The 22,278-nt window shown below is 38.4% G+C and overlaps 1 protein-coding gene across 7 annotated transcripts in view; it reads left to right on the top strand.

The window, feature by feature from the left end:
- The window catches only part of grm7 (glutamate metabotropic receptor 7), a 367,182-nt gene that overhangs the window by 102,023 nt on the left and 242,881 nt on the right, over window positions 1-22,278 (top strand). For all 7 annotated transcript variants that reach the window (XR_015520998.1, XR_015520996.1, XR_015520997.1 and 4 more), the window contains 1 exon segment: window positions 14,949-15,165. Coding sequence is in view for 3 of the 7 variants with exons in the window: in XM_087302215.1 (XP_087158341.1) it covers window positions 14,949-15,165 (217 nt within the window). In the remaining 4 variants the exon portion in view is untranslated.

Raw genomic sequence — 22,278 nt, 5'->3', positions numbered from 1 at the left:
GAGTTTAAGCTCAGGTAGATCTCGAGAACTCCCCCCTTTGTTAAGAGCTGATGGCAGATTGTAATTGCTATAGATTTTGTAATAGAGGTATACTGCAGGTTAAGAGTTCGACTATAGTGCTAATTTAGACGGATCAATTAACTTATGACACATGTTTTTTGGACTGTGGGAGGAAACCGGAGAACATGGGAGAAACCCACACGAGCACCGGGAGAACATGTAGACTATACACAGAAATGACAGCTGGCCTGTTAAGGATTTGAACCAGTGATGTTCTTGCTGTGAGGCAACAGTGTTAAGTACTGAGCCACTGTGCCACCCTATAAAGGGAAAGGTAGTGGAGTAGGAGTGGAAGAGGGGATTCTTCAAGGCGAATATAACTGTTGTAAGAAACGCTGGCTATTTATAGTGAGTTAGCTATCATCTGATTGGTGAATCATGCTTTAAGCTGCGGTCACACTGGGCTTTTCCTCCCATAGACTTCCATTCATACGTCAGACTGGAAACGCTTGGTAAACTCTGACCTGTGAAATCGCATCACTTGACTGCGTGAGACCAATCGAGGATCAAAATATGACCTCTCACGACAGAATTTCGCACACACAAACTCTAGTGTGACCGTAGCTTTAGTTAATGTGGGACAAGCTGTGATCAATCATAATCACGTGCTGCTCTCCAAATTAGTTTATGAATAAACTTCACATAGATGCTTTTAACTGCTGTGATCACAAATACTTGATTATTTACACTGTACACTTTAACACGAATAGTCAAAGAATAATAAATTATTTAATAATAATGAAAAATGATATCTTATTTCAATGTTATTTTGACAAATTTTATGATTTATTGCCTGCCATAAATAATTTCCAAGTAATCTCAGGTTTACTGAAGTATCAACAAACTGTGACTAATTAGGTTTTATAATTGAATAATGCTGTAAATCCATAATTAATACCAGGCTATACTGTGAAAATCAGCTCGCTGTAAACAAATGCTGTAAGCTAACAAACAATGTTTTGGAGGGAAATACATTTTCTCCTCATGCAGTATGGCGCGAGTGTGTTTGTCTTTAGCTCAGCAGTGGAATTAGGTTATGGTTTCTAGAGTTTGCTCAGTTTATGTGCTTTTGGTTTCTAGCAGTGCGACTCTTTTGATGTTTCAGAGTGAGCGGTTGTTTGAGGTTTTGTAGGCTAGTCTGACTTGAGGCTTTTCGTGATCCAGTTGTCGCAATATGCAAGGATGCTGCTGTGCTTGAGAGTATCCAGTCAGTCCTTACACAGAAAAAGAACAAGTATAGGATTTATTTTGAAATAGCTATCACCATCAATTGCTTGATCTACGGTTATCAGAGCCATTGACTAATAATAAAGGGATCCCTCAGGGCTCTGTATTAACACTAACCCTGTTTTCATTTTGCATTAGTGATATCTATCAGGCTTTAATCTGAAAACATATATTCACTTTTATGCAGATGCTACCCTTGTTGGTCACACTTTATTTTAATGGTCCATCTGTTGAATTTAAGTTACATTGCATCTACATGCCAACTAATTCTCATTAGATTATAAGTAGATTGTTAGGTTGGGGTTAGGGTTACGGTTAGTTAACATGCACTTGCAAAGTTTCTTATAGTTAGTTAAATGTCTGTTGAATGACTGTTAAATGTCAATATCAACAGATGTTTAGCAGACAGTCTACTAACACTCAAATTGACCATCAAAATAAACTGTTACCCTTATGGTCATTCTACTTCTGAATTTGCTGGATAAAATCAAAAGAATATACAACAAAAACTATTAAAACTTTGCATTACTAGTGAGTTTTTACTTTAAGCAGTGCACTACCTGACGAAAGTCTTGTCGCTTATCCAAGTTATAGGAAGAACAAATAATAACTTGACGTCTAGTTGATCATTTGGTATCAGAAGTTGCTTATATGAACGGCAAAGGCCTCTAGATTATGCTTATTTGAGCACAATAGAATATGATCATGCCTTGATTTTGAATGATTTAATTAGGACAGCAAGGTCTGTCTTTGCTTAGACAAAGGTCTCATCACTTAGCAGAAATAATGTCCAGTATAGAATATAAGGTCATGCTGCAGTACAAACAGAATGAATATTGTTTCATGACTTCATCATGAGCTTGGAGGACTGCATCCATACATCTCTGCAATCACTCAGATTACTTTTTAATAAAGTCATCTGGCATGGCAAAGAAAGCGTTCTTGCAGGACTCCCAGAGTTCATCAAGATTCTTTGTGTTCATCTTCAACGCCTCCTCCTTTATTTTACCCCAGACATGCTCAGTAATGTCCATATCTGGTGACTGGGCTGGCCAATCCTGCAGCACCTTGACCTTCTTAGCTTTCAGGAGCATTGATGCGGAGGCTGAAATATGAAAAGGAGCGCAATCCTGCTGAAGAATTTGCCCTCTCCTGTGGTTTATAATGTAATGGGCAGCACAAATGTCTTGATACCTCAGGCTGTTGATGTTGCCATCCACTCTGAAGATCTCTCGAACGTCCATATACTGAATGGAGCCCCCAATCCATGATTTTTCCTTCAGCAAACTTGACTGATTTATATGAGAATCTTGGCTCCATGTGGGTTCCTGTAGGTCTTCTGCGGTATTTGTGATGATTGGGATGCCAATCAACAGATGATTCATTTGAAAAATACTTCTTCGGACACTTTTCCAAATGATCAGTCAAGTTATTATTTGTTGCTCTTGCATCTGGGATCCACCACAAGACTTTAGTCAGGGAGTGTAAATCTGTAAACTGTTTATTTTAGGTCAGGTCTTAATGACTTGATTTGTTTAACCTTTTTTCCAACCAAAGACTAGAAGATGGCCAAAAACTGCACAAATGAAATAGTTGCTTTAAGAAAATCTTCGAGACGATCCCAAGCACTGTGCGCAGCAAGAATACATCCGTTCTCTACGCTCTGTTGTTCAGCCAATGAGAAGACTTTGAGATGTCAATCATTTTAAGCTTCCAAATTTGCTGACTGATGTCTTTAGAGAGTGTCTTTTTTTAGGAGAGAAGGTCATGTCTGGCTAAGTTGTGCCGAAGTTTGCGAAAACAGCTAACACATCTTACAGCACTTGCTTACTTGACGGAATTACAAAGCATTGTTATAGCTTATTGCATTGCGCAGCTTTTAATTAGGGAAAGATACATACCTTTCTTGTTGACCTAATTGTTAAGCTTTTTTCCCCTGTGGCACCATTCGATATACAGATGCACAATGGACTTTTTTTTACAAGATGTAGGGGGTGAGAGACTCCTTAAGTCGTTCAACTGGCGAGACAAAGGATTAGGCGTTAGGATGCGGGTAACAATGAGCAAATATACTTGCAGATCTCTTCACCGTTTTCCTCGAGACAAATTAAAACCCACCTGATTAAGCTGGAATAATCTAGTCGGTGACAGTACACTCGCATTTGATGTATTATGCCATTCGAGTGCAGCTTGGTAGGATTAACTTCCTCTAAGAGAGTTAGTGCAACAACGTTAACATTAACAAAAGAAGGAAGAAAATTCTTGAGGCCTTTCAGAGCGCAGACTGAATGCCCGTGCTTTCTTAAGCTAAATTATTTGCACTGTAGCGATTATTGACATTATGATGTTTTGCTACCCTCTACTTCACCCCAGGGAATGCCATGCGCTTTTGTCCTTGCTGTATAAAACGTGTCGAGGAATTGAAACCGCGCCGCTATTCTTTCCGGCGACAATCAGCAGCAGGCGTGCAAGAATAGGCACTTGTAATGAAATCAGTGATTTGCTGCACCTCCATGCAGCGGGTCAGACTGATTAAAATCCGCCGCCGCTAACAACCAGGCAAATGAACTTCACATCAACGCCACTCGCCGCATATTAATTTGATTTCCCGAGCTTGACTCATTCAGGGTCTTTGTGTCATGTATTAGAACATTACAGATGCCAGCATGTGGCATGCTACTTACATTCGTTTTCCTTTTTTTAATTCTAGATTTGTTGACGGAGACATTTGTCAGAGCCTTGAGTCACGAGGCACAGCTGCGGTCAATGCTTGTGTTCTTTTCTCTCAGTCTTCAGAAATCCAACCCTGATTTATCTAGCGCTTTTAATTAAGAGTCAAGGGTTGATTGGGATCACAGAGCCTTGTGATTTAAAGTTCAGATGTACGCAGGTAATCCTGACTTTTAATAGAACTAGTGGGTCAAAACCCAGCTGGCAGTGGCAGATTCTGTGTGCGAATGTCTGAAACGGGTGGTTGATAGGGCAATTACTTCAGGTGATAGTTCATCGTTAATGGGATGGTTACCAACGTGCCATGTGAAATAAACAAACACCATCAGGCCGATCAATGCCACTGTGTCGTAGGAAGAATTTCACCTGGAATAGCCATTTACTCATTTCCGAAACCACTTACAACCAGTATGTCATTCTGTCAGCAAATATAAAGTAAGAAGGATTTCCGTTGTACTCTTTCTATAGAACGAAAGTATTTCTCCTGTCATGTTGTAAAGCTCCATAAACTCTTGGATTGCATTTGTGCACGCATATATTGAAAAAGCGGGTATTTTACTCCAGGGTTCTTCGGTTATGTGAAGCTGCTTTGGTTCATCCGAGTGAATTATGGCTTAAGGCTCATTTCTTCAGTGAATTGTGACTTAAGTTCTGGTCTGTTTTTCACAGAAGTTACTGCATATGTTGCCTTTGGAGGTTTGTGTGTGTCTCTCTCTTGTGCATTCTCACATTCCCTCGTTTTTTACAGGAGGCTCCACCCTAATTATGCACCTTACATGTCCTGGGATTGGGAGTGGAGACAAGGGCATCTTTTGAAAAGAAGTGACACCTGGCATTCTCTGCGGTGTTATTGAAAACTAAATTTTAGAAGTGTTATGTTGTTATTACCCTTGTCTGGGGGGAGGGGGGAGTCAATGAAATAACATAAATAAATCAAAGAAACGCGACTCAGTGGCGCTGTAGGTAGTGCTGTCGACTCATAGCAAGAAGGTCACTGGTTTAAGCCTCGGCTGGGTCAGTTGACATTTCTGTGTTGAGTTTGCATGTTCTCCCTGCGTTTGCATGGGTTTCCTCCAGGTGCTTTGGTTTCCCCCACAGTTCAAAGACATAGTCCATAGTGTATGAGTGTGTATGGATGTTTCCCAGAGATGGGTTGCAGGTGGAAGGGCATTCACTGTGTAAAATATGTACTGGATAAGTTGGGGGTTCATCTCGGATAAATAAATAGACTACGCCTAAAAGAAAATAAATTTAAATCAAGGGAACTAATAAAAGTTTTCAATAGGAACCAAATGGATCAATAAAAGCCCTTGAAATTAGTTCTGTTCATTAATCAATCTAAAAAAAATGAAAGTCTTACCTCGGAGTGTACCACCAACAACAACAACAACAACAACAACAAAAAAACATTAAATAACAACAATTACCACTTAATAAACTCAAATTGAAATTAAATTATTCTAACAAAGTATCAGAAATAAGAACACAATTCCTCACTCGCTCCCTGCCTTATCTAATTCTGGAGATAAAATTTTAAAAAAAGCAGATCACTATCAGTATTTACAATATTTACATTATTTACAACTCGAAAAGAAAATGCAAATATATGAATACGGTTGGCACTGTTGCCTCAGAGCTAGAGATGGGAAGTTCTGATCATTTTACTGACTCATACCTTTGAGTCTTGTTCATTAAGATTAACAAATCTTTTTCGAGTCATTTGGTTTAATTTGCCAATATATTATTACAATGTTACGTGTTGCTTTCACACTCATCTACTGCTACACCAAACGTTCATCACACTACAAACAAATCAAAACTTGAATGCTATGAGAAAGAGGAAATAATAATTTTTTTGTTCACCTGTTGTTTTGTCTATAACTGTCAGCTCACCTCCTCTGACAGGTCTTCAACTTTGAGTGGTTCGTTCACTACAGACAGACAGCGCCATTTAAGCTTAACCAATAAACACAGTCAGGACCGAAATAAGCCATGATTTGTTTACCTTTTGAGTCTTCTGTTTTTTAGTTGTTCGTTTATCATGTGACAGCATGTAAAGAGAGATGACTCAAACCCGAGGACTCGATAAATGAGCGGATCAAATCTTTTTCTGCCTCTAAATGCATTTATGACTGGCTTCTGTCTTTCACCTGATATACTGTAAGAACGATTCAAATCGAAGACCCAAGAAATGAACGGATCAAATAATTCTCCGGTTCTGACTGCATATAACTGGCTTCTGTCTTTCATGTGATGAACGAATGACTCAAACCTGATAGAAGACTCGAAAAAGGAACTAATCTACTCCACCATTTGATGAATGAACAACTTACTCCCTGAGAGAACTCATTGTTCTCAAGTCATACAAAAGATTTGTTCAAAATGAACATATCGTTCAAAAACAACCCATCGCTACTCACAACAAGAAGGTCACCGATTCGAGTCTCAGTTTGGACTGTGGGGGAAACAGGAGCACCTGGAGGAAACCCATGAATGTTCTGTCAGTGTTGACGCCAACACGGAGAGAACATTCGTGGGTTTCCTCTGGGTGTTTCCCCCACAGTCCAAACACATGAGCTATAGGTAAATTGGATGGAACTGAATTGGCTGTTGTGTATGACTGTGAATGTGAGAGTGTACGGGTGTTTCCCACTACTGGGTTACATGTGGAAGGGCATCTGCTGCATAAAATTTATAGCAGAACAGTTGCCGGTTTATTGCGCTGTGGCGACCTCTGAAATATAAATGTGAGAGTAAGCCGAAGCAAAATGAATGAATAAAAATGGGAATTGGAACACACAAAAAGAAGGTGACTCGGGAAACACACAACGATAACATTTAAGTAATTTTGTTTTTAACAACACCTCAAAGAATGCCAATAGTCTTGCTTCTCACATTCCACCCTCATCCAAGTCTTTTCTTGAAATGCCCGATGGTCTGCAGCCAATCCCAGAGAACAATGGGTGCAAAGTTGAGGTGGAACCTTCTGTGAAATGAAAGGGAAAAAAGTAGAGAGAATGCACAAGGCAAGGAGAACACACCTCTGGATGCAACATATAGCTTTCTGAAGTGTAACAAAAATCTCTAAAAAAAGTGATCTTTTTTAAGGAGCTTGTTGCCGCCTTTTGTTGTTAAAAGAAAATTGGCTGCATTAACATTTGTCAAACTAGACCTATTGTGTTAAACGGAAAAAGCCACAAATTTCTTCCTCGCTTTGATCTCTATCCAGTTACAAATTTCCTTCTAATGGTGCTACTTTTGTAAGTTCTCCACCATCATAAAAGTTAATGTCACCGTGTTGGGTGGAGAATAGAGGTAGAGAAAATGTCACTGGAAATGTCATCCCCCATGTCACACGTCCAACGCTGTAGCCTCAGTCTGCAGCGATTCTCCATTTCACTCAGGTAGAGGCACTCCAACTCTGATCAATGCCGGGTCAGCCCATTGTCAAATACCTCGTCTATTTCTTTTTATGAGCGCTGTCAACACACCTGACCTTTCGAGTGGATGCAAAAAATGACCCCTAGTGGTCATAAGGCGGATCTATTATTGTGAAGCTCATCAGTCTTTGGCTCAGACAGAGGACTCCAGGGTCACGACCACATTAAGCACTGGCAGGTGACAAAAACCCTACAGGTTGTTTTTGCTCACCAAATGTTGACTTATGAGGAACTGTGGCTGGATGTGTGACAGCCCCGGAGAAGTGTTTACAAGCTCGTAAGGAAGCTATAGATAATAATGTTAGCAAAACCAAATAAACGAAGAGAGATGCTGCTTGGCTACTGTTGGCTTGGTTCAGACATTTGTTTGAAGACGCTCCCCTCAATATGGTTCTTCAAATATAGATAGCACAGCACCGATATTTATGGAGCATGTACTTTCAGAGTGGTTGGATCATAATTCAGAATGGAGAATCACACCGGAAGATAAGTACAATGTTAGACACAAGATGGTATGAATGTATTTCGGCTTGAATGTCTTGAAAATGGGTTTTGCAAATGAAAGACTGCTTTGGAATGCACTGAATGAAAGAAAAAAGTTTGGGAGACAGAACAAACTCTTATTTCTAGAGTTACTGGATCATCACATGTGCAATCTTGTTTTAGATGCATTTTTTTACATTTGAGCAGTTAGCGAACAGTTTTATCCAAATCAACTCACACCCATGGACACACTTTGAGCAGGGACCAAACTCTCCCTCTTAGATTTAGGCCATGTCCACATATACATGGGTATTTTTATAAATGGGTTTTTCCCTGCTTTCGTTTAAAAAAAAAATCTCCATTCACATGAAAATGCAAAAATACACTCTAATGCATGTACGGTTGAAGTCAGAATTATTAGCCCCCTTCCAATTTTTTCTTATTTTTTTAATATTTTCCAACTGATGTTTAGCAGAGCAAGGAAATTTTCACAGTATGTATGTTAATATTCTTTCTTCTAGAGAAACTCTTCTTTGTTTTATTTCGGCTAGAATAAAAGCAGTTCTTAATTTTTTAATCAACATTTTTGAGACAAAATTATTAACCCCTTTTAGCTATATTTTTTCTCAAAAATCTACAGAACAAACCACTGTTATACAATAACTTGCCTAATTACCCTAACCTGCCTAGTTACCCTAATTAACCTAGTTAAGCCTTTAAATGTCTCTTTAAGCTGTATAAAAGTGTCTTGAAAAATATCTAGTAAAATACTATTTACTGTCATCATGGCAAAGATAAAATAAATTAGTTATTAGAGATGAGTTATTAAAACTATTATGTTTAGTTATGTGTAAAAAAATCTTCTCTCCAATAAACAGAAATTGGAGAAAAAATAAACAAGCTGTCTAACATTTCAGGGGGGCTAATAATTCTGACTTCAACTGTATATAGAGCAAGCCGAACCAACAGGGGGCGATAATGACACTTCACGTCAAGAGTTCACACCAAATAGGGAATGAATTATTTGCATGGGTAAATTGCATACAAATCATTGCAAATGTGAGAACAGAGGCAGATTACCACCCCGTGGGCAAATGACACGAAATATGTAAAGTGTTTGCATTTGCGACGAATGAGCGTAATTTTGCCTGATTTGCATTTTCCACATTGCCGCAGCTGTGTTGGCCATTCAGAAAGAGGGAAACAGCACACGCTGATGTCATGAGGCAAAAACTCTGATTTTAGCGTCCACGTGAACAGACAGTACCCGGAGTTTTGGAAAGTCCTTATTCTGGCCACATATTTTAGATAGTTTTGGTTTCAGTCATCTGACACTGAGTTTTCATGTGGGCACAGGGCAAAACCACGTAGGAAAAAGTAGTTTTGAAAATACCAATGTTTGTGTGGACACTCATCACATTTGCAATCCCACTTTTGACGCCAATTTTTCTCTTTTAAAATTAACATTTAAGTGTTTATCAGATGTTTTTGTACAAAGCAACTCACACCCATAAACACATACTGGGGACACACTGAACACACACTGAATTCGCCAGGGAGCAGTTGGGGGTTTACTCCACACTATGCTATCCAAACCGTGCCCAGGTGCGTTTTTCCGGGTTCATTTGACAAGTGTGTGTACTCCGAATCAGGCCCAGGCATAGTTCAGTTGGCCGGCCCTGGTCGGTGGTAAGACGTGTGACAAAGCGTGCTTGAGCCTGAAACTGAAGACGCAATGTCACATTTAAGAGACTGTTTCATATGGATTTATTAATCATTCTTACTTTTTAATGAACACAAACTGTGATAGTCTATTAAAAATGCAAACCCCTCACTGCGTGTCAGCTGCACCTTCAGCAAACCTCCTAATACATGCTGCACAGGGACTTTTGTGATCATTTATGAGCGTCAAATATTTGACTGCAGGTCACTGCATCCCAAGCGACTAGAAATATTACAAAACAGAATAACTAAGGCAATCTCTATTGTGCTGAGCGAGAGCTTTCTTTTTCTGTTAAACTGAACAGTCGCATCACTGATGATGTAAACTTTCTGCAGCACAGAAGGTAATAATGTGAGTGCAGGCTGTTGGGGTAGAGAGGAGAGGGACAAGCGCCCTTTGGCACGGTTCAAAGCAACTGTACCTAGTGTGAGTACGTTCTGACTTGCTCACTTTAGCCATGGTATTGAGGGTAAAAGAGATTGCTGTATCAGCCACCTACAATCTGCAGGGACTCAAACCTGTGATTTTTGCATCACAATTCCAACTCTCTAATTATTAGGCCATGCCTGCCCCCATATTTAACATGACACCAGTAATCACCTCAGAACGAGTAGGCCACAATATGCCACAAAGTTCTTTGGGCTGTGTTTGTGTGACTGAATAAAAGACGCCTTCACCTGATGGATGGTCCAACAGGACGCCTTAGTCTTACACCTCCTGACTTGACACAAGACAGGCCCCTGGATTCTGGGGACACAGTAGCCACCACCTTCAGATCAGTCACCCTGATAGACAAGATAATGGAGTCCGATAATGGGGCGCCATCCCTAAGCCGAACAATGTTCATCACGGCCCTTCCTGTCATCCACACAGACACATAAATACACAGTTGACAGCTTACAAGGGCTATGGCTACGATGCAGGGCCTTGATATTATTTGTGTGTCTGTGAGTGAGTGGGAAAGACAGGACTGAAAGAACGATGGAGGAAAGAGGAGGGGGTGGGGGTTTGCTTTTGAAAGCTCTAGGCCTCACCTCTAGCCGATCTGTGTTATCCCGGGTTTTGGGGCTACAAGATCTGTTTCCTCTGACTCCTCAAGGAGCAAATAGTCAAAGCTTGCTGCAGGCGGAGGAAACTGTCTTGGAATGGTTTAAATGACGAGTTCTTGCTTCGGGACTTGACTTGAGTTGAAAGAGGCAACCTGTAATTGCTTCAGCTGGTGATGCTGCAGAAATATCTTTTGTAATACAAACAAATACACTGGGATACATATATACTTGTTTCAGAATGACTCATATTTTTTTTTATAAACTGCAAAACTTTATTAATAGCTCGAGAGACAACTCTGGGGGAGCTAAAAGCTGTGGATTTTATCATTACCTTTAGGAAAAAAACAATTTAGAAGGTGTTTGTGAAAGCTTGCTTGTTGATTTCATGAAGAGAAGGTGACTTTGGATTGCTGAGATGTTAATTCAGATTTAAGTAAGGTTCCCTTTGTCTTTTTATTAGTACATATCCAATTTTCCTGTGGCTTTTTTGTATTTCTTTATGTGGAATTGTGACAACAAACTTGTATTAAATGAACACTCCACTCTTATTGTTTTTTAATTGTATTGAATGTCCCCTGGGGCGGCATGGTGGCTCAGTTGATAGCACTGTCAACTCACAGCCAAAAGGTCACTGGTTCGAATCCCGGCTGGGCCATTTGACATGTGGAGTTTGCATGTTCTCCATTTGATCGTGTGGGTTTCCTCTGGGTGCTTCAATTTTCCCCACAGTCCAAACACATGAGCTGTAGGTGAATTAAATCAACTAAATTGTCCATAGTGTATGAGTGTGTGTGTGAATGAGTGTTTATGGGCGTTTCCTGATACTGGATTGTGTTTGAAAGGGCATCCGCTGCGTGAAGCATATGCTAAAATAGTTAATTCCGCTGTGGCAACCTCTGAAATTAAGGGCCTACTCACACTATGCCATCCGTACCGTGCCCAGGCCCGTTTCCCGGATCGTTTGAGAAGTGTGAGTGCACTGAATCTGGCTCAAGCACGGTTCACTTGGCCGGCCCTGGCCCGGTTGGAAGAGGTGTGCCTGAGCACGGTTCACTTGGTCTTTTGCGCGGTACGCTTGTGTGTGAGTGCAGAACGTGCCAAAGCCCGAAAGTGAAAGCGAGACGTGACTTTTAAGGGACTGTTTCATATGGATTTATTAATCATTTTTACTGTTCAGTGAACGCAAACTGCCGTAGTTTATTAAAGACACAAACTCCTCACTGCACGACAGCTGTGCACCTTCAGCAGACTTCCTCATTCCTGCAGCACGAGAGGATTATGATTATAAGTGCCAAAAGTGGCGGATCTGTTCAGCGAAGTATTTGACTGCGTGTCCCCGCATCCCTAAGGACTGTTTGCCAAAATATTTGACTGCATGTCACTGCATATCAAACGACTGAAACAATATAACTAGAGAAATCTCCACTGTGCTGAGTAAGAGCGCTTCTCACAGCAATGATGACGTAAGCGTGCTGAGGCCCGTTTGTGTGTGAGTGCGGGCCGTTGGGGGTGACGGGAGGGGGGACAAGCTTGCTTTGGTCCGGTTCGAGGCAACTGTACCTAGTGTGAGTACGGCCTAAGACCAAGCTGAATTAATGAATGAAAATTCCCTAGAGTTAAACAGTTTAGTTTTACCATTTTTTAATCCATTCAACTGATCTCCATGTCTGATAAGAGCACTTATTGCTTAGCTTAGCATAAATCATTGAATCAGATTAGACCATTTGCATCTCACAAAAGTCTTATTTAAATCTTGACACTTCTGTTAATATATTCTTAGAGTTAACAACTTCTTAACTATAGGTGACTTGTGAAATGAGCCTATTTCTAAGCAAAATAAATAAATAAATAAATAAAACTTTATGTTTCAGTGATATTTAGACATTTTAAGAGAAAATAAGACAACAATTAACACTGTTTTAGCATTTCTGACTGGGTAGTATTTGAACAAACATGACAGAGTCTGTTTGCTACTTTCAGAATGCTTCATCTTTGATACAAGCTAAAAACAAGAATAGAGTGAACCAACCTCAAGACATTTTCAGCTCACATTCCTCCCTCATCTTCCCCATTATCCTTGTTTTTTCTCACTTTTTCTTCTTTGCAATAACATAATTAAAGTTTAAAAAGAAACCCATAAATATGCTTTGTTCTGCCTTTTCCTTCCAAAAGTTTCGGAGATTTCCAAAAATTGCATTCACGCTGTGAGAGCCAGAGGAGTTGTGTGCCAAGAGAAAGAATTAGCAAAAAAAAAAAAAAAGTGACAGCTTGCAAAAGAGTTTTAGGACAAACCATTGTTCAATACAGCACAATAATCAAGCATTTTCATTTACCATTTTCATTGCAACATAATTGTTATTGTAAAGTGTTATTCCTTTACCTTAATTACTGTTAAATTCATAGATTTGTCTCTCACCAAATGTACAGAGTTCATGTACATCCACCCCCACATATTTTGTCCCTTATATACAGTATATTCTCCAGCCAAATGATTTAATGAAAAAGCTTAGCTCCCTGTTAAATCAAGCAAGATCAAGAGGCTAATTGAAAAAAAAAGCAGCATTTAGCTAAAGTTTGCTGGCTGACGAGCAGGAGGCTCTCTTCAGAGGAGGGAATTAACTGTGGGAAGAATGGGTCTGGCCTGATTTGGTCAAAGATCAAGTAATCCCAGACCTGTGTCAAATGGAGGAAAAAGCATGCGGATAATTGCAAAGAAAACCCTGAGCGCCAGTTGAGTCAAACTCATTTTGAACTTTTCAAAAGATATGTTGAATTTCTTAGACGCCTACTGAAGCGTTGACCTTTAAGAATGTGTTTGTATGTACCAGGAGCTAGCTTATCATTCTTCCCTGAATATTTGCAAAGCCCCTTTTTTAAAAATCCAGTTTCATGGCTGGTAATGATTATTCATGGACCGTCTACATTCGCAATACATCCCCCAGTAGCAGGTGGCAAAGCGCCTTTTGAAAATCGCTCGGTGTGTTTTTCCCCCTTGAAGTGTTTAAAAGGTTTTCTTTTCATTCACTAGCCTTTTGAGGGTTATTGCAAGGTTACTTTACTGTGTTTACTTAGTAAACAGTGAATGATGTCACATGAAGCCCGGGCACGAAGCGTGCTTTTACATGCCTCAAAAAAATATCTGGGAATTGCTCTGAGTTTGAGTGTGAGACTTCTATTACAGAAGACGTGACAAAGCGTCTGTCGGAAAATAGAAAACATGCCTGAGCTTTAGTGGATAATGCGGGCAGTTGTGAGGACTATTTGCAGATTAGCTTTTTTGAAATTGTGTGAAGACATTTACATATTCAGTTCCCCCTTAATTCAGAAATGTGACTCAAGGCAAGTGATTATTGAACACACTGGAAAATAGCCTGAACATTGTTGGCTGCCATTGATGATCATCTGGGGCCTGATAGCCTCAGCCAAGGACATTTTCATAACTTCATAACAAGCTGTGTTCCAGGAGATAGTTCATCATTTCGAGAGGTTGAATCATCAAGTTTCAGAGTTGAAGTCACCCTTGACTGTGCATTAGGGAACTGAATCGGTGGGATTTTATGCTAAACGGTGTTAAGCGACCGTTTTAGTGTTTGTGTGTATTCGCAGTGTGACCTCTTCTAAGGTGAATGACTTAAATGCAGCACTCGTTGTTTCATTACATAACTCAAAAAACAACGAGTATATTATGCAGCTTGTCCAAGATGATAAATGTGCCGCCGCAGTCTGCGCCGACAGCTGGTGGGTGATGTGAAAGTCTCTTTCTGTTTATTTCTGATATCTGCCAAAGACCAACATTTTGTTATGCACATGCCAAGCTGCAGCGGATGGGTCTTTTTGCTTTACAATATAGTGGCGCAGGATTATGCTTGCATGATATTCCTTAAAATACGTTACACTCAATTCTATAAAATTAAGTATTTCAATAACAGCCTACGTTTAGGAAGAACCACTTATGTCACTAGAGAGAGACTCGACGTCAGCTCAGCCTTGTCTCAATTTCAATTTAATACAAGTTTCATTGCATGAACCCACCGCAGACCAGCATTTATATTACGACCACGTCAAAGAGAGATGGCAGATACAATTCCCCATGAAAGTTTGAGTAATTGACATTCAATACAGAATCATGGCGAAGAACACTCTATCATTTTCCATTATAGGGGCTGACAGAAATAAAAATGGAGGCAGCTCAGTTTTCTAACATTGAATCTAACCACCTTTTTTTTCTGCTTTCAGATTCCGCAGATCAGCTACGCCTCCACCGCCCCAGAATTGAGCGATGACCGCCGGTACGATTTCTTTTCTCGTGTCGTACCTCCCGACTCCTTCCAAGCACAAGCAATGGTGGAGATAGTCAAGTCGATGGGGTGGAACTACGTATCTACCGTGGCCTCGGAGGGAAGCTATGGCGAGAAAGGAGTCGAGGCCTTCATGCAGATTTCAAGAGGAGCCGGTGAGTCAGACAAAACAATAAACAACCTTTCTTTGTAGATAACTAAACCTGAAACCACACAGCAGTCCCTACGTCAATAAACAGAAGTGTTTTGGTTTCTTCTAAGAACCTGTCAGTTCCTTCAGTGTTTACGGATTATGTATTTAGAAACATGCTTTATTCATTGAGAAATGTTTTGATTATGCTACTCATTTATCTCAGCAATACAAAGGTGATTGCTTGAGACAGCAACAGCGAACACCTTGCAGTGTTTTCCCCAACACAATGTAATCTTTAAGAAAAAAAGCGTCTGACATTGCTGGCAACTGTGTGGTATTGAGATGCTTTTAACAAATCTCCTTTGCAAAACAATGCGTGGTGTGCCCTGAGGAAGGGAGATTTACTCCAAACGTCTCCCTCATTAGTGAGTAAAGCCAATTACTGGAACTTGACTTGTACCTTTTAGGGCACAAATTAAATGCTGAGGTATAACATGATGTAAAAAAAAAACAGTAATTGGGGTTGCTTACTAGGGCCTGTGGTATATCAGGCAAACATCCTGATTGTTTTTACATTCCTTAGAAAATAAGTGAGAAGTTTTAAGCCCTGGACACACCAAGCTGTCATCAAAGAACTAGCAGCGATGAACGCTGACTGTGCGTCTGGTCCCATTTGGGCCAATAAAGCTACACATGAACACCAAACAGACAACAGCTGACTAAAACTAGAACATGGATGAAAATCGTAAACAAAACAGCATTTGTATATTATTTTCACAATACTGTGATGCCCTCCACAGAGGGTTTTACTTATTCATTTAGTCTGATAAGCTGATAATCCATATAATTTGCAAATATTTGAGAAATCCAAATGATATAGATGACAGCTTCTTTGAATTCCTTGTTAAAGGGCCATGAAACCCCCTGTTTCAGCACGGTGTTTTCACAACTATAGTTTGGAAAAGGTCAGGAAAGTGGGTGTGTCTAGCTCTGTTTAGGTGGGAGTGTCGGGGGAGGGAAAAGAGGGAATGAGATAAAAATGAGAGTTTCCATTTGGGCACGCGCTGATTTTCACTGAGGAAAAACAAACACACAGGAGCAGGGGAGAAAGACAGTGACTCTGTTTAATGACTAAAATGTTTGATACCGCAAATCGTATAAAAGTAAAAACCTATGCATTTCTCGGTAACTCAGATGCACTTGGAAGATCAGAAAGCTGTGTGTGTGTAGACAATCCTGTCACAAAATGCGGCGAAAATTCAACACGACGGTTGGTAATAGTTAGCTTCCAGTGTTTACATGTTTTCACTAGGAGAACAGCAATTACAGCAGATTTTTCAGCTCATAATATTGTAGTGATATTAACGAACTGTAAACTAAGTAACTTAGAAATCATTTTGACCAAGGTCTGTCTTTAAATACTGAAAGAGTACTGCTGATAATACTAACTATTACTTTGTTATCTGAATGAACAAAGAAAGGGCACTGATCGCACGCAAACTTACCAAATCTGCTGAGACAGGACAATCAACACCAACTGGAGCTGCGTCTTTTTTTAAAAGGAGACGAGCAACAAATCCGGATTTCACAATTTCCAGATGCGAAAAGCTCTAGAGTAAAAAAATGTTCCGTACAAACGTATTATCTGCCGCGTGTCGCCTGCACTGATCCACACATGAGTCCAGTTGCGCTCTCATAGCTGGAAAATGAAAACAAAACCTTTGTTGCAGCACATTATAAAAGCAACACTGACGACCTGTATCTCCAAACAATTTTTATTCTTTTCTCACTTGTTTTGGCAACACACTGTGTCGTCTCTCTGCCGTCTGAACACTGTTTCAGGTAAAAAACAGTGTTTGAAGCTATCATGCATATTAATTAAATTGCACCGCATACACAATAGAGCGCGCTGATTGGTTTGAACCAAGTCTTACTAATGAATGAATGCAGCACACTCGTAATAAGGTACTCCCAGGTACAGACGTCCAGTTTACACGCTGGAATACACGCTAAGATCTCATGGCTGTGACGCAGCTTCAAAAATTTGTTTTAAATCGGAAGAACGAATTTGCTCGAAATAACGCAAAAACAATAAATTTTCACTTTTTAGTGAAATATATGTGTCGTAATAGTGTTTTTAGCCGTGTGGGACACATATATGACTGTCAACAGCTGAAAAAATGTGTTTTGATGTTTCGTGACCCTTTAAGTTGGGTGGATTGTTTGGTTTTGTCACTTCGATTTTTGACTTCTTGCTATCATTTGCTTTCTGAACCATAGCCAATCAAAACATTATTTTGCTGACCGCACTACTTATTCTACATGCTGAATCAGGCATACTCCCAAAGACGTGAGCCTGATGAGAGCCAAACTAGCCCAACAGAAACCTACAATGACCTGCGTTACCCAATATCTATGGCTTGGTGCAACACACGAGTTTGGAAGACCTTTATAATGCTTTTTTTGGTTTATAAACATTTTCTAAAATAGAATATCATCCATCCATAAACTTTGCAACATCAGATCTTTTCTCGCAGTGTCTGAAGAGATCGGTCCTGGGATGTTATCTTGCTTATCTTCTCTAAAATTACATGTTAAATATAAATCATTGCATTTATAAAACCAGCACATGTTGTATTAAAGTAAAAAAACATTTGTGAATGTTATAAAATGTACCTTTTGGATTTAAATTATGCTTTGAAATTAATTCTTATTGCTAAACCTCTCCTTTAACTACTTTTCCTCTGGTATGGTGTGTAACACCTACTTTTCATGATCCTATCAATTGTAAATTGATTAAATTTCCCAGCTTACTCAATTATTTATTTCAGTATCACATTTAATACTGCAAAAACTTCCATGACGGAAGTAAATTGGATTGCAAATGCCAGTTCTTGTTGACTTTGGGACAGGGAGAGGAGATTAAGCACCCAATGATGTTTTGGCTAAGTGTGTCATGTAATTATATTAAACTTAACATGATTTTGAGGTTAAAGTGCCCTGAGTGCATTAGTGAAAGACATGCTTAAGCTTTCTACGAAGATGTTGGCCAGTTTGTTGGCATAACGACTGTGCTTCTCTGTTTGGCAGGAGGTTATCTGTGCTTACTTTATGGCAAGACTTTTTAGAGGTTACTATATCTCTTTTGTAGCGCATGTTATAACGTGCTTTCTTGTGGCAGATATGAATGGGAAAAAGATCAATCAATAATTAAACATAAAGAAATGTCGCACAGAAAGCTGTGAGTAGCAATATTTATGCTGTAGTATCTTACATAGGGAATCTCTGCATATTCGCACAACCTCCAAGACTTTTCATGACTCTGCAAATTCTGTTAATTGGCCAATTTCTCACTTTATTCAGATTATTTTTTTACTTCTCATTTGTTTGTCTGTTTAGCCATCATTTTTACTGTACTTGTAAACAAACTTTGATATTAGCTTAAGAAAACTTTGCCTGAAAGTTTCTAGTAGTTATACAAGTTTGAAATATTTTTAAGTAATACAGTTTTCTTGACAATTTATCTTATTGACAGTTGGGGTTATCTTATTGAAATTTGATGTTTGACAGCCAAAGCTGGAATTTTTAACAGTAAAAGCTTTACTTTTTTGTCAGAGATAAACAGATGCCAGACAGTAGAATAATACATAGGGATTTTGATGTGTGTGGGTTTTTAATTTTACATTTTGACAGTTGGAGTCTAAATTTTTGACAGTTGGAGACATTTTTGGAGTTTGATAAGTTTTGAAGTTTTGGAGTTGTAACAGTTGAAGTTTGATATTTTAACATATTTAGCATTTTTCACTGTAGGAGTTTGAAATGTTAGCAGTTGTACTTTGAATTTTTGACAGTTGGAGTTTAAAGTTTAAATGTAGGACATTTTGACAGTTATAGTTAGAATTTTTGACAGTTTTGGATTTTGATGTTGTAACAGTTGAAGTTTGATATTTTAACAGTTGAAGTCAGCATTTATTCCGTAGGAGTTTAATATGTTAATAGTTGCACTTTGAATTTTTTACAGTTGGAGTTTAAATATTGACTGTAGGACATTTTGACAGTTAGAGTTTGAATTTTTGACAGCTGAAGTTAGATTTTTTTTGACAGTTGAAGTTTAATATTTTTACAGCCGGAGTCTGACATGTGTACCGTAGGAGTTGATGGTTACTTTGAAATTTTGACAGATAAAGTTAAAATTTTGACTGTAGGACATTTTGACAGTTTTTGACAATTTTTGACGGTTTTAGAATTTGATATTTTAACAGCTGAAGTCAGCATTTTTAGCGAAAGAGTTTGACAGTTAAACTTTGAATTTTTGACAGTTGAAATTGAAATGTTGACTGTAGGACATTTTTGACAGTTGTACTTTGACATTTTGACAGTTATAGTTTGAAATTTTGACAGTTGGGGTTTGATATTTCAACAGCTGGAGTCTGCATTTTTGTTTACTGTAGCCTTGGAGTTTGACATGTTGATGGTTATAATTTGAGTGTTTGATTGTTTGGCTTATAATTTTTGACAGTTGTAATTGGATTTCTGACTGTAGGACATTTTGATAGTTGTAGTTTGAACTTTTCACAGATGTAGTTTACATTTTTAACAGTTGTATTTAAACTTTTGAGAGTTGTAGTTTGAATTTCTAACAGTTGTAGTTTGAATGTTTGACAGTTGGAGTTATAATTTTTGACATTTGGAGTTTAATATTTCAACAGCTGGGTCTGAAATTTTTACTGTAGGCATTTGACATGTTGTTGGTTATAATTTAAATTTTGATTGCTTGGCATACAATTTTTGACAGTTAGAGTTGAACTTTTTACTGTGGGACGTTTTGACAGTTGGAGTTTGATTTTTTTTTACAGTTGTAGTTTGTTTTTTTGACAGTTGAATTTTTGACAATTGGAGGTTGAATTTTTAACAGCAGTAGTTAAATTTTTTGATATTTGGAGTTAAGATTTTTTACTGTAGGATATTTTAACAGTTGTAGTTTGAATTTCTGACAGTTGTAGATTACATTTCTGACAGTTGGAGTTAGATTTTTGGACAATTGGAGTTAAGATTTTTACTGTAGGACTTTTTGGTAGTTGGAGTTTGAATTTTTGACAGTTGTAGATAAAATTTTTGACAGTTGGAGTTAATTTTTTTGACAGAGTTTGATTTTTTGACAGTTGAAGTTTGATATTTCAACAGCTGGAGTGTGAAAGTTTTACTGTAGGAGTTTGACATGTTAATGGTTGTAATTTGAATGTTTGGTGGGCTTACAATTTTTGACAGTTGAAGTTGTAATTTTGATGTTCGACATTTTGAAAGCTTGGTGGATGTGTGATTGACTAGATATGATATTTCTTTTATTTTTATTTTTTACAAAACATATACATCTAAATAGTAAAATAAGCTAAATAATAGAATAGTGCATAGCTATGCAGATTGAGATGCACCAAGGGACAGCAATCTAAAGCTCTGTTCTGAGATTGTGTGCTGTAGCTTTAAAGCTTTAAGATAATTTAGAATCAGACATTTCAGTTTCACATAATAAAAAAGCCATAATGATAACCAGATTAGCATCCTTGGCTTCTTAATTTGATTGGAAGCCGATTTTTGTTATCAACTACCATCTGAACAAAATAAAATACTTATTTGGATAGTGATTCAAACAGTTTTGGTATTTTGTGCCATTATTCTTATAGTAGTGTTGTTAACTCTTGCTGTTCTTTTATATTTAGAGTAATTTCTTTTTGGAATTACATTTATTTATATATATATATATATATATATATATATATATATATATATATATATATATATATATATATATATATATATATATATATATATATATATTCATACTTGGTATAAAAAAGCCTTCACAATATGCCAGCTTTCACCAGCAATCATAAAGAAAGCTAACAGAACCTCCACACCTACAATAAGGCTTTTGCCATCTTAGCTTTGCGTTCCATGCTCGCCAACCACCACAGCTTGTTCATTAATTTTTATTTATGACGTGATTTACAGTCCATTCAGGATCAGAAGAGAAGAGACAGTTATTAATGATGCTAATTTGCGTGTTTGATTATCCCGTATGAGTGGCAGTCCGCACTGTTTATCACTCTTATTGCTTTGGCACACAAGTGGCACAGCGCTCATCCTGTGGGAGACGACGGAAATGCTTTTCGTATGCTTGAGAACACAGCGCTGTGTGATGTGGAATGCCTTCGCCTTCATTATCCAGAGCTACAGCGTGTTCCAATGCGTTGTGCAGAACTGCCGACATCCAGACTTTAACATGCTACATTTGATTCGAATTAAACATGCTCACTGAGCTTCCGTTCACTAGAGAAGATGCACCTGGGAGCATTGCGCATGTCGAATGCTCTTGGGAGGATGCATTTGCTCAGTTGTGGGTCGCAGTGATCTAGTTGTTTCTTAGAATGCTGCAAAAAAATGTCGATGTGTACTTTGTTTTTCAAACTCTGACATTTAGATTGATCGATTGATTGACTGATTGATTGATTGATTGATTGATTGATTCATTGATTGATTCATTGATTTATAGTTGATGATATTCACCCTAAAAATGTATTTATTTATTAACCAACTGTCTGGGTAGTTAAGAAATAAATACATTTTTAGGGGGAAATAATTTCTTATTATGCATTCACACCAGATGTGGATAAAGCGTCGAACAAGTAATTTACATGTTAAATCAATGCAAAGACACGAATAGACATCCTGGGCAATTGATCGGTTTGCACATTTGACGCAATTCGCTCGACAACAGCTCATCAAAGGACTCGACTCAGTCCGAAGTACTGCTGAAAGCCTCTATTATCCAGGTATTATCCAGGTTTTGAGTTGATGAACTCAAAGAACTGGGTGGACTAAAAGTATCTAGTGACATGGCAACGAACAAGCCTACGCTGTTTTTAAGCTTTCCTAAAGCACATAAAGCACAGCTAGTCTCTTAATAAAATCTGTTAGCCATTTAGAAACAAAACTAAAGTCACCCGGCAGGCAAAAGGCCCACTTATGACAAGAATCTACGTCTATTGTGAAGTGAATGAAACAAATTTGACCCACAAGTGACCAAACTCAAAATGTTCATGAGTCTATTTATGTATCTAATAAATTGCACATGCCA

Source organism: Danio rerio, chromosome 22, assembly GCF_052040795.2.
Source record: "Danio rerio strain M-AB ecotype USA chromosome 22, GRCz13ab, whole genome shotgun sequence".
NCBI lineage: Eukaryota > Metazoa > Chordata > Actinopteri > Cypriniformes > Danionidae > Danio > Danio rerio.
This window is presented reverse-complemented; position numbering and strand designations above follow the sequence as displayed.